The sequence below is a fragment of the Elaeis guineensis genome, chromosome 3, assembly GCF_000442705.2.
Source record: "Elaeis guineensis isolate ETL-2024a chromosome 3, EG11, whole genome shotgun sequence".
Lineage (NCBI taxonomy): Eukaryota > Viridiplantae > Streptophyta > Magnoliopsida > Arecales > Arecaceae > Elaeis > Elaeis guineensis.
Window position 1 is genome coordinate 102,397,803 of NC_025995.2, and position 13,865 is coordinate 102,411,667.

General features: G+C 36.3%; 1 protein-coding gene across 1 annotated transcript; it reads right to left on the reverse strand.

Annotated features, from left to right (window-relative positions):
• Positions 1 to 6,427: 6,427 nt before the first annotated feature.
• Positions 6,428 to 12,773, reverse strand: LOC105041355 (probable BOI-related E3 ubiquitin-protein ligase 2). The gene is given in 4 exon segments (NM_001303597.1): positions 6,428 to 7,193; positions 12,083 to 12,384; positions 12,495 to 12,580; positions 12,712 to 12,773. Coding segments are annotated over 4 exon segments (972 nt in total). The 5' UTR covers positions 12,768 to 12,773; the 3' UTR covers positions 6,428 to 6,665.
• Between the last annotated feature and the right edge of the window lie 1,092 nt (positions 12,774 to 13,865).

Genomic DNA, 13,865 nt, shown 5'->3' on the forward strand with positions numbered 1-13,865 from the left:
TATGATATAATATTTTGGATTAGTACAGACAGATTCGTTTTTGTATGTTTAAAGCGAATATTGGTTGTTGTGGGCGACTTGATGGTAGGGTTGCATGTAGGCATTAGACTTTGGGTCTCTGTGTGTTGGACATGTTGTGCTAACAACTATTAGTGGCATACCAAGGGTTTGGGCTTCCAACACAAAGTGTCAATTTCGTACTTTTTTTATTATGGTTTTTTTAGCTATGCTAATGCAGTCAAACTTGTTGCATGATATGTACATATACACTGTTATGAAGCGTGGATAGTTTCACTTTGTTAGTTTTCTGTGTTGAGTATTATTGGAAATATTGACACTTGATATCAGTTGATGTTTTCTGGATTTGATTGCAGCAAAGAAACTTAAATGATGTTTGAATATGAGAGATCCATGGAAGGGAATACTTCATTAGATTTTGAGAATTTTGTTTTTTGTTTTTTTTTTTTTTGGGGGGGGGGGGGGGGGCGGGGTCAAATTATGGAAGGCAGCTGCTACAGCAATTAAAACAAGATTCAAAGAAAAAAGCGGTGGTGGTGAAGGAAGATGGTTAGACAAGTTTTAATTTAAATGCTTATGTATGGTATTAATGTGTGATCAAGCTTCTTATATGCCTTTTTCGGCTACCACGGGAAGATGTAGGGCTTTTATTACTAATGATGCTAAATAAGTTTGTTTGGAATTTAGTCTAATAATAAATTACTTTGGAAAGCAATTAGATTTAGTAAAACGTTAATAGCTGGCGGGTAGGATGTAAGAAGTTTACATGATTGTAAAGATTACTCAAGAGGGTGAGCAGTATGCCTGATTCCAATAGTAGCCTTTGTAAGCTTGTTTATTTTGTGGCACATACATGCATTTAAGACAGCGACATCATGTCGTTATATGATTATTGATACAAATTGGGAGCTTCATTAAATAAATCTGAATACAGTTCTTGAGAAGAAATTTTTCTGCATTGGCATGCTATGCAACCAATATGGGTATCAAGATCTGGTGTGCCAACCTCATTCCAAATAAAACTATGATCTTTTTAGCTAGGCATACGCATTATTTACTTACGAACACATGAAAAATTATGAAGTACAAATATCCCACCATGTCTGGTTTATTGGGGGTTGCCATGTCATATTCGTTCTAAATTTGACGTGCATCATGGTTGCTAACAATGCTAATCTTTTTCATTGCACGAGAGACCTGCACCTGGTGCATATGATACTGGCATCATAAGAAGCAGTAGTATTGGTACCTCACTGGTACATTCTTGTACCATCACTCGATAAGCCTATTGGTGACAGCACAATAAAAGCAAGGTGCATAGCATGTCAATACTGTTACTTTAACGCTATTGTACAGTACGGTCAGTGTGCACTAGTATTCACCATCCTTTTTCGACCTTTATTATAACTAGTTCATGGCATGGACTTTCTTTTGGATGGATATATGCGATATTAGGTGTTTGACATGAAACTCTATTTACATATATGGTAATATACTGGAGAAAATTTATGCAGTGGTCATATATTTTGTTATATGAAAATGTATATATGTAAAATGCTTTGTCTTATTACTTTTTCTTTATTTATTTTTTAATACCCATCATTTGGGCTTACTGATGTGTTGATAATCCTATGATTAAAGTTAATAACAGTTATTGGCATAACAATGTAATGATCAAATCAATATACAATAGAGCTCTGTCTGAAAGTTCCTTATACAACTACATGTCTACATTATTATTTAGCATCATAGCTAAATTTCTTGCAAGGTCAGACAGATACTGAATACCTTATGATTATTAAATTAGTACAAAAGTTTATACAAGCCCTTATCTCTCTTGTTTTTGCTACCATTTGGTGCTTATCACCATCATATTAATCAGCATGGTAAACCAATGACGGTATATAGGGTAGATTTGGCCACTTACTAATATATGGGCATCGTCACATGAAGTTGTTCTTGCATTATCGTTTAGTTAGATATAGGCCATAAGAGTAATGACAGTAGCTCCACAAACATGATGGTATATAGAATATTCATTTCATGATGCAAAACTCCTAAATCTTAATGCAAGTAACTTTGTCAATAAGGCAGATACAAGGTGTAGGACTCCATGCTTCATATACTTGATCATCTGTAGAATATTCATTTCATGATGTTGAAGGCTTAAATCGTAAAGCAAGTAGCTGTATTGACATATTATTGTGCATCATACACTAAAAATCTTGAGATTTTTTACCAAAATTATTCACATAATCAGGAAAATGTGAATCTGTTTAATGTGTTTATATTGTAGCAACAATAGCAACACAAGATTTTTCATGATCAAGCATATGCAGGAATATAGTCAGCATGTATCTATCATGTCAGATAAACTGACAATCTTGGACAGAGATAGGGATATAAATTGCTTGTTTGGAAACTGATGTTGCTAATAAAAGTTAAATCTTAAACTGCAGTTGTGTTCTCTTCATATTTTTTCCAAACAGTTAAAGATATATACCTCTATTGTGTATTACATATGTATGAAGCTATTTGTATGTTTTGATTAGCATGTATATGTAGGTCTGTGTTCTGTCATGAAACATCTCAATATCTTAGTAAATTTATTTTGCTGCACTGAAGTTGTGAATCTGTTTGATGTGTGGTAGACTCATTATCTTGGTGTCTGTGTGCCCTATAGCGAAGGTAAAAGAGATAAACCAACATATCCATGCAAGTTTTTGTCTCATCTCTCTAGGACTGTTCCTGGTGGTTGCTCATCAAGTTTCTCATGCTTGATTGCAATTTTACATAAGATTTTAGGTCGTTATATATTCTGTGATGGAAATTGTGATTAAAACATTGCACAATGTTTTTTTGAAAGTGGATGTGAATCTTTGTTGGACCAAATGACAGAATTCATGGATAGGACTTTGGAAAAATGGGACAATACTTTTTGTTATTGTGGTTTGTTTCGTATGTATGTGTTTTTGTTGATTAAAGATCCAGTGGCTGGAGTTCGTTGTTCGGTATTAGCAAGCAAACAATAGCATGGTGATTTTGGTGGTTAGGAAGTGGTATAAATTTCAGTATCCCACTCTCTCTTGTTAGTGAAAAGCTGCAATAACTGCCTGAACATTTCAGAGGTTCTGTTATGATAACAGTATAGGAAGTGCAATGGTACTTCTCAATTATATTCAAGCCTTAAGAAACATACAATTCTTATTAGGTTGTCGAGCATTTGTTTGTTGTACATGAAGCCTGTTTACTACCAGTTTCCAATCTCCCTTTATTTTTGGGATGATAATTTTGTTTACTTCAGACCTCCCTCTTACATCAAAGGCAGCAGAAGCGTATTGGTTCTGATGACTTTGGGAATATTCATCATTATCTAGATGGATTTAAGATTGAGGCAGATGTAGTGGTGTTTTATATTAACTTAATGTTAGTGACTTGGTACTAACTTTACTGATCTTCTGTGCCTGAAATATTGTTTCATATTACATACGTTGTAGCCATGTCATTGTGACAAGAAGGTAATATATTTGAAATACAAAAATAGCTTCTCTGAGTTTAGGTTGCATACATTTGAACCCCTTTCCTTCCAATACTTGGCAATGGTAGGAATATTATGCACCAGACCGCCCTAACATTATGCCGTTGCAGTTATCTGCAAAAAGTAGTAGTTTAGGTTAGAGCATGGGAATTTCGAAGTAGAGTGGAATTATGTTAGGGCTTATTTGACATCATTATTGTTCTTGTAATTTTCTTGTTTGTTTACAAACTATTAAAATAATGTGTCAATAATTATTTTTATAATTAGTAGGGTCAATGGATATTTTTATAACAGCTGGTTGTTAATTCTTATATTATAATAATTATACTTGAAAATTATTATTTATAATAATATTTATGATAAAATATTTTGATAAATTTTCCTGTGAACCAGAATTACTGAGCATCAAGATAAATTCGCATTATCTGATTACCAGGGTATCTCCATTGCTCTGATATATAACTCCAGCATATCCAGACAAACCGACAGTTGTACGGATTTTTTTCATCTTAATTTTTTTATTAAATATCAATTAAAATATTTATTTTAATAAATTAAACTTTTTTTTCTCTTCTTACTTAAGTGATCTGGTAGATCTGGTGACGCTTCAACCCAAACGGAGGGAAAAATTGTGATACAAAGTGGAATTTTGTATGCACCGTGGGTGGTGTAGAAAATCTGGCGTAAAGCGCATCATTTTATTCGATTGATCTATATAATCATCATTTTTTAATATATATTTAATATTTATAAATTATTTTTTCGTTTAAAAATTTTGTATGATAAAAATATTTTTATCTTTTGGATATAATATTTTTTTCATAAAAATTATGATATTTTTTTAAAAAAATTAGGACATTATGTTAAAAATTATGATGTTTTTTTTAAAAATTATAATATTTTTTTTAAAAATTATGATATTTTTTATAAAAATTATGATATTTTTTTATAAAAATTATGATATTTTTTTTAAAAAAAATTTCATAATTTTTATGAAGAGATGTCATAATTATCATAATTTTATAAAGAGGTGTCATAATTTTTTTCAAAGAAAAAAAATATTATAATTTTTGTAAATAGATATTATAATTTTTAAAAAATAAAATTATAATTTTTTAAAAAAATATTTTTATTAAATAAAAAAATATAAATATAAATATTAAATATGTATTGAAAAATATTAACTATGTAATTCAACGGGACAAAAGGATGCGTTCCATGCCAAATTTTTTTTGCACCGCAGGCGGTGCATAAGGAATTTCTCGTGATGCAAAAGGGGAAAGCACGAATAAAGGAAGCAAAAGGTAGAAGCTAACGGAAAAGTCATCCGCCCACTGGAGGAGGCGGTAAATGTTACTGAGTAAAGGACACCACTCAAAGACCATCATCACCAAGCTCGATCCCGGTCGTCAATCAATCGAATCGAGCTTGGTGTAGAGAGGCTCTAAGTCTGTGCAAAGCTAGATGCTGGCTGAAAGAACAGGAACCGTGAACCGGAATATCCATAAGAGAACTCTGAGCATCCTAAGAACCCACGTCTATCTTGAACACCTGCTGGAACTTGACTCTTCAAATATTGGGCCAGCAGTATACCGATTGGACACAGCCTACTTCTAATGCTCAGCAAAACAGTGTCATTCCACCATCGGAACTCCACTGCAGCAGGGTGGCGATGCTACGTAAACCAGTCCTCTCTGTTGCCCCAAACACGTAGTTGAGGTCCTCAATTTTGATGACATCGAGGCTGTCATCGTTTAGACATTGCGGTCAATTTTCGTGTTAATATGGCACTAACATGAATGAAAATCATGATTCGAGTAATATACATGGTTCAAGCAATACAATATTGTTGGCATCGGAAGGTAATCAAGGTGGAAATCGTAACTTTTTTCCTATAAAAAAATATAAATACCTTTACTTCCTTTCTAATCTACGCATTCCATGGGCAATTAAATAACATATAAAAATGCATCAGCGCCCATAAACAAACGTCCTACCAGCCGGCGGAGAACTCGAACCTGGAACACACCCCGCATACAAGACAAGAAGCCCTTCTGCCGAGGTACGCTGAGGACATACACCAAAGCAATTAACAAGTAAAGCATCAGGCTCACCAATCAAATCATCCTCTCGTCTTTTTCCTTTTTTTTTTTCTTTCTTTCTTTCTTAGATACAAGCAATCCGTACCATCTCATTAGATGGATCCAGCTTTTCGCCAAAACCATGTTCACCTTTTTACCAGCTAGCGTTCAGACTCATGCTGAGCGATGAGTTGAGATTTAGATCAAGCCCGTGTCCATAATGGCTATGGAGTTGGATGTCCTTGACTGACAGACTGCTGCAGCCTCACCACAGATGGCAAGGCGGAATCACCCGTGACCTCAGAGCAACCTACTTCCACCCTGTTGGAGTTTTGAGTGAGCACGTGACAACCAATAATTGCACGTAGAAAAAATGGTGGCCGATGATTCACCATCTCTGAGCAAAAACATCTCCTAGTATGGTGACGAATAACCCAAAAAAACTCAATCAAGTAACCATCCACTGAACTCGAGTGTAATCATTGGCCACTAGAAGAGCATTTCGAATGACTTCATGGTCGGTCGCTTCACAAGTTGAAAACAGAATGTTAAGCAACCTAGATACCGGTGAAATCGATATCACATCCCCATGTCAGATGAACATATCATGCCATCTACTTTAGCTTCAGCACTTGCAATATGGCTGAGAAAAGAAGAACACAAGCTATAATTTTTACCATCACCAATAATTTGGTTAAAATCGATGGATGGACGCTAAAGTGATAAAGAATATTTGTTAACCCCACAGACAATCAAGTTAACATGGTGAAGAAGCAAACGCCGAGCACCAGTGAATCGACTATTCATAACATACGAATTGTCTGCGGAAATCAAAATGAAACAGCAAATTTTAGGAGAGAGTTCAATTTCAAGGGCACACATGAAGCACATTACGGTATGATATAGAGAGTCCAAGAAATGGCAAATGTATGACATATTCACTAGAAGCCCTATGATTAAAGTCTCTCTGTCAATGATTAAGTATAAACCTGATGGAGGAACTGGATTTTCATCACAACAATATTCCATTACATATAGATCTCCATGCCGATAAACTTTGAGGACTGACACAGCGGACAGAAACTCAGCTTGCTCTCACACTCTTTGCAGAGGCAAAGATGCCGGCAGGGCAGCAAAAGCATACATGCCTCGTTGAGTTTGCATATCTTACAAACCATTGAATCCTTCATTTCCTTGTTCTCCTTGCACATAAGCTGTAAATTGATGACTCCACCATTGCAGTAAGAGGCTGTGTCATCTACCTCACTATCACCACACCCTTCTTTGTTATCCCTGCTCTGGGCATACACCTGATCGAGACTATACTTGAGGTGAGCGATCATATTTTCATTGTACTTGGCACGATGCTGCCACGTACCAACTTCCATGGCTAACTGTTTCATCTGATCCTCAAGCTCCATGTTCCTCTTATTGATCTCCTCAACCTCTGATTCTTTTTCTCGTATTTTTCTCAGGATGTTGTCCTCGACAGTAGCCAATGTCTGAAATTGCTTCGCCTGCATCTTCTCCAGTATTGATTGCCTCAGACGCTCAACCTATGCTCCATATAAGAAAATAAGTACCGCTTTCTTCTGTTCAAGAATTATCTCAGCAGAAAAACTTCCAAAAACAAGAAAAGTGACTGCTGTGGTGACTACTTTACACCGCAGCAAAAAAATGGTTTTGAAATTATAGAAAATTTTATCTCCAACATACGCAGGAATAAGAAAAATAAAGAAAAAAGGCATTTTCACTAAATCCTGGTCAAACAAGACTACAAATCAGTTTAGCATGAGAAGCTGAACGTGAATGATGTCGGTATACAAGAAAAGGCAAATACTTAACTAAATACCCTTTCAAAGAAGGGTTAAATTATAGAAATTCTTGTTTCCATTTTACAGCAGAAACAAGAAAAACAAAAACAAGGAGCTCTTTTCATTTACATCCTAGTCACACAGAATTAACAAATGAATTTAGCATATCAAAATGGATGCGAATAATGTCAGCGTACAAGAAGAGACCCATAGTTTAGTAATGCAGAAAGCAGATTTTACTCAATGCAGATAATTGCTCCTCTCAACTGATTTTTTCTCTAGGTAGTTACTTTATGTAAGCAAACAACATGTATGCATGGCAATAAGGCCATCCCTTAGATATAGAAGATGAATTGAAGAGTTTCTAATTTCTTGCTTCTCCATCCCTTCCTTCCATGCTGGTGGTCACACAATGGCTGAGGGTTGATGGTTGTGGATTTGGTCACCCTACAGGGTGCGGTCCTGTTCCCCTCTTCGTTTTTCAGTAAAAATCTGAATTTTGCAGATTTTCAGCTATTATCGCTATTATAAAATCGAGGGTAAGCATTGGCATGATGGTAAGGTTGCTTCATTGTAACCTGAGGGTTCGAGACATGGGTATAGCCCCTTTGCATATGAGAGATAAGGCTATGTACATCTAACCCTCCTTACCCCTATAATGATGGGAGCATCCTGCACTATGCCTCCCTTTTATATAGCTATTCTGAAATTGCAGTTTTATAGATTCAATCAGTTCCAATCTTCACATCATCAATGCTCTTACCCTACTAGTCAGTGGGTTAGTTTTCAAATGAAATTAATATCCTGGGCATTTTTTCTGATTACACCCCACCAGTAAACACCTACCCCCTCCCCCCTAAAACACACACACACACCCCCATGAACCCCCCTGCACCCGCCCTACCCCACACCTGCTAGCCTGCCTGCAGATAAAAAAGTTAATGGAAGGAACGCAATATATATAATGTGACACTCAAATGGAAGCCTATATGCAAAATTAGAAGGTGATTTCAACAATACTCAACTTTCCTCAAAGGGGAGCGAAAATCAGGGAACATAATGGAGCTCCAAATGCTAATAAATACATACCATAAGATCTTTTGAATTGGAGAATCGCATGCCGAATTACATTTGGGACCTATTTGGATAGATCTAGCGGGATAGGCTTGGACAAGAGTGCACGAGAAGGGTGGGATGAAGCAGGAGAAAGAAGGGAGAGCATCTCTCAAGGTCTTTTCTTTACCCATGGGGGATTGGAGCCCATGACCCCTGCACTCTACCTCTCGTGCTTTCGCACTCCCTCCCTTTGTGCCTTCCATGATGCAATCCCAAACTATCCCGACGTGTATTTCCAAACAGGCCCTTAAATGGCATGGTTCTCCCTCCCTCCAAGTGCCTGAAGATGTCATAGGTGTTTGGCAAAAAAGAAATTGAGGGTGTGGTTCTTGAATGGTGCAAGAGAGTAGAGAAACATTGAGCTTAGCAGGTAAGGTGGAATGTCAGCCATGGAACACGTATGACAAAGTAAAAAAATCATTCATCCAGTGGATTATGCAATGACAAATTTCATAGATTATAACCATGTGGCGAAGATATGTAGGATTACATATGCAGGTGATCAAGAAGAACAGTGAGCAGTTAATTTGTTCGCCAATTAACTTATTCATACGTCCAATTATGGATGATAATTATTAAGATTTGACACTTCAAATGCATATATATATATATATATATATATATATATATATATATATATATATATATATATATATATATATATATATATATATATATATATAACTTAAGTGCTAGTGAAAAATGAAGAACAAGTGCCATCCCAAACAAACCCATTCTAAATTGTTGATTCAGTCAATTTAACTGCTCAAACTAGTCAAACGGTATCAATTCAACTTCTAGAATCGGTTAAGGAAAAAAACTAAAAAATAAAATGAACTCTGGGGAAAATACAATTTGCACTAAGCCCACATATTTTTGCCCACGCTCCATCTCATTGATTTGTTCCTCATTTGTTGTGGAGCCATCTCCTGCTTTTATGATACTCTGCTAGCACTGCCTGCCATTTAATCTAAAAATGCAGCCAGCAACCATGGCAATGATGCTGTCATGACTATAACCCTTCTGTTTCACATGAATATGTCCACTGGATGCTGATGAGTGCCAGCTACCAGATATCATGGATTAAGGGAGGAGGGAAGCAGATCTAAGGTCACCTGACGTTCGCAAATTGAAGGAGAATGGGAATAGAACCATGCCTTCTTTTTCTCCTCCTCTCCCTTTTCTTCTTCTCTTTCTTCCCTTATTCTCTTCTCCTTCAATTTGAAAGCAAGTGTGGCAGGAAATCAGACATAGCAAATTAGGAAAAACAAATCCTAGTTTCCTTAGAAACAAAGAAAGGACTTGTTCAAGTCCAAGCTAGGCCACAGTCCAAGTGGTAGCGTACGACCCAGCTACCACTGCAGGTTGGATGGACATTATTATGTTAAGATTAACATAAATTAATAACAATCTATCTTCTATGCTACTAGGTTTGCTTTATTTTCTAAGCATTATTCATATGAATTAGATTAGTCATTCCCAATAGTTCCTAGAGAGAGATTTCTCAAGAATAGGAAAATGATTCTTGATTCCCATTCCTAACAACCAAACATGGCCTACAGAATAAGAAAGATATGATACTAAGACAAAAGCGACACCCTTACCAAATTACAAGTAACATAGTGGTGGAGGAACCATGGACCAAACTACTTGCAAACTCGCCTATAAAACTTGACCCTAAATAACTGTGAACCATGATATGCCCTTTTCACGATTCCATGCACAGGAAGTTGATATCTCATGCATGAGATCACATTTTGTATCTTGTTGTTAACTAAGAATCAATCTTATGAATAGTCTAAACTCATGGAATTATTTCATGTAATCATCCATCTATACATTCCCTTGACTGGGGAGGATAGAAATCTTGTGAAAGTTTTCCTCATAATAGACCAAGAAAACTACATTTTTTCTAAATCATCATGTACTCCGATGCACCAATTGGTGCTTGTCCCATTTCATGCTATTATTTCTTCAAACTATACCCCTTGGTCCATTGATTCCTTCAACCTGGACTTAACAATCTAATCATTTTTTAAATTTAGCCATGTATTATACATGAAAATAACCCATCACCGCCATTATCTAATCAAAGATTATTGTTGCACACAACCTCATATTGAACTTCACAACTTCCTGTTACACCATTTTAGATAATATTATTTATCACCCGATATATGTATGTACTTGTCCTCAATGCACTGATCAAATGACCAAACATTGTACATTGATCATACAATGTTTCTCATCATATCATTGAAGATTTTTATTTGAAGAGCAAGATTGCAAAGAATTTAAAAGATCTGCTAGAAAGCCATGATCTAATTTAGCCATCAACATAAATAGCAGGTTCTGCATAACTTCCACCATTTTATTAAGGTTTGAGTGTTTATGATTTCATTAATCGTATCAACAATTTTTGGAACCTTTATAATCTATATTGATCAAGCTCATGTCCTCACTTAAGATAATTAACCATCTTGTATAAATAAACTTGAATCACTTTCTCAACAAGATCTCAAATCACAAAGGACTTGCTACGGCAATCTGAAATATGACCAATGATGATAGGATTTTCAACTAAAGGCATTTGTCCCTTTTTTTCATCCCGCCTCTCCGTTGCATCAGCATTCTTGGATTTCCATCAGCAATAACATTTATGTTTAAAGTGGCATAAAGAATAGTAGAAGGAGAAGAGACAAGACCACAATTTGGAAGCAGTCCTCAGAAAATATTTATCTATCCTTATATCGAAGCGTAAATGTAACAAAGCCTCGCAAAGAGGAATACCATCTCGCATAGTGCCATATGAAAGAACATAATGATGGTTAGAAGGAGATTGACATGATGCTCATTCATAGATAAAGCATGGTAGTGCATTTTACGTTAGCCTCTTAAAAGTCAAACAACAGGGCACGAAGAGCACAGTAATTCCTTAATTTAACCACCTTCAACACTGGCTTGGGAAAAGAAAGTTCACTTTTGTGTTCTTAGTACTCCCTTCTTAGATGAAGAGCATGATAGCAATTCAGGTTAAAACAATTTAGAGGATACGGATTTATTTTCTTAGTTTTCCTTATTCTCTTGTGGATTTTATTGCTTGAGATATCACTCTTGTTTCTGAGTCACCACTCCTACGAGACCATCTGTATTGTTTTGTATTTATTCAGCGTAAGCATAGAAACAACAACACAAAGTGGAAAGCACATACAATAAACAAGAAAGATTATATGTTTTCTAAAATATTAACTGGATACAGGCGATCCGATCAAGTTTCTTCCGATTCTCTCTAAATGAAGCAAACTTTCTTGTCCTAGTTCTTAGAAAGAAGGAAAAAAAAGGCAAACTTTGTGTCAAACCAGCACAAGCAGAATATAAGTTTTTAACTTAGGATAGGAAACCATCATAACACAGCTCAATATCCCTTCGGTTTGAGTTTGTCTTCATAAATGAATGGAAAAATAGCCAAGTGAACCGGAAATATCCATATTAAGGAAACCTAGAAGCACACTAACCTCAATCTTGATGAAGCGGTCCATCTCGGCATCCATCCTCTGAACCTCTCGATCAATGTCCTCATCAATCATAGGAAGAAGGGGCAGCGGCGAATCCCCAGAAGATGCCGCCACCCTCCGATCATCCAACGACAACCCCAAGCCGGTCGAGACCGACCCCGTCTGCAGGAAATCGATGGACGAGATCTGCGAGTTCTCCAGAAAGTCCTGCTCCTTGAGCTTCTTACTCCTCGGCTCCCACCCATTCGATCCCCCGTCAGCCGCTGGAACGGAACCCGGGGCGAGCCCCATGACATGAACGACTACCAACACAAGATTTTCAAGAAAGAATTAGGTCAGCACCAAGGCAGGGACGAACACAAACCTAGAAATCGGGGGAAAATGGTGGGATTAGGGGAGAGAGAGAGATTACAAGAAGGGTGGGATTGGTCGGGGAAACTCGTGGTGCTGAAGAAGGCGATCGGAGCGGTCGTCTGGCCATCGGCGGGTACAAAACTCCTGCTTGTTTTACACGGATGGGTTAGATTTCTTGAGAAAGAGAGGGAATGAAAGAAGAGAGAAAGATGGAAGAGGGGAAAACGAGAGATGAGAGAGGAGCTGGGGTTTTGGAATTGGGGGAATTGGATTACCTGTAGGTATTGGGCGGTGGCGGCTGCTGGAGGTGGTGCTGGGGAAAGAAAGCCATGGCAAGAGAACACGGAAAGAGGCGGAGAAAGTGGGAAGTTGGGAATATTAATAGGATGGGGTAGGAGATGTGTGATCCGGGATAGCAAATATTTATGCACTTATTTTTGTCGTGTTCGGTGAGAAAAGGCTAACGTTAGGTGGGGCGATGATGGATGTATAAACTGCATCTTCTCTCCCCAAAAAAAACCTTCCATATATTTCCATCTCATAACACCCATGACGCGGTAGAACAATCATATCATCGCGCTAAACTTTCCACGTATCCAACTGGAATTATTATTGTAGAAGGACGACATCTTTGATCTTATGTCGATTGTGACACAATCGAAAGAGACTAAAATTTACATTGAAATTATTTTTTTTTTTTTCCAACAAAACATATTTTATATAGAATAAAACTATCCAATCCAAAATGTTATCTTGACATATTGGAATATTGGAGTCTAGAGCGGACAATACCCACCGCCATCCGAATTTTTGGCCTTAACGAATATAAGAATACATTGATTTATAATTTTTTATTTTTTGATGGATCTATTTTTTTAACCTTCTCGTCACTGTTTTTCCAAAAAAACATTTGACCTACTTTAATAGCAGCAATCACATTCTTTGCATTACTCAAAAATAATTAGATTATTGTCACATTTTCCTAGGCAAAAAAATTCTTAAAGATTTTTTCCTAAACAAATTAATTAAGAATAGTTCAATTATTAAGAAAATGATACTAATACATTACGACCTTTTGTCAGCAAAAAAAATGTATTACAACTTTCCTTCCAAAATATTTACAACTAATTGAAGAAAATTTTATGAATCAGAAGCTAATGTCGCTTTGTGCTGTTCAAGGGTGTTCTTTTATTTTTTTTACTTATTTTTATTGTTCCTGTTTGTTCTATACGTATGTTCACATGAATGAATATATAAATAATTTAACAATCTCATGTTTTCTAAAGAAATTAGTCCTGAGTACTTTTTGGGCTAAGGATGAACTGCTTTCTTCCATGAATCTTAAATCTTTACTCGTATCTAAATCACTTATGGTGCCAATTTATTAGCACTGCTTTTTTTTTTTTGCTTGCTCCAATCATCTCTCTCA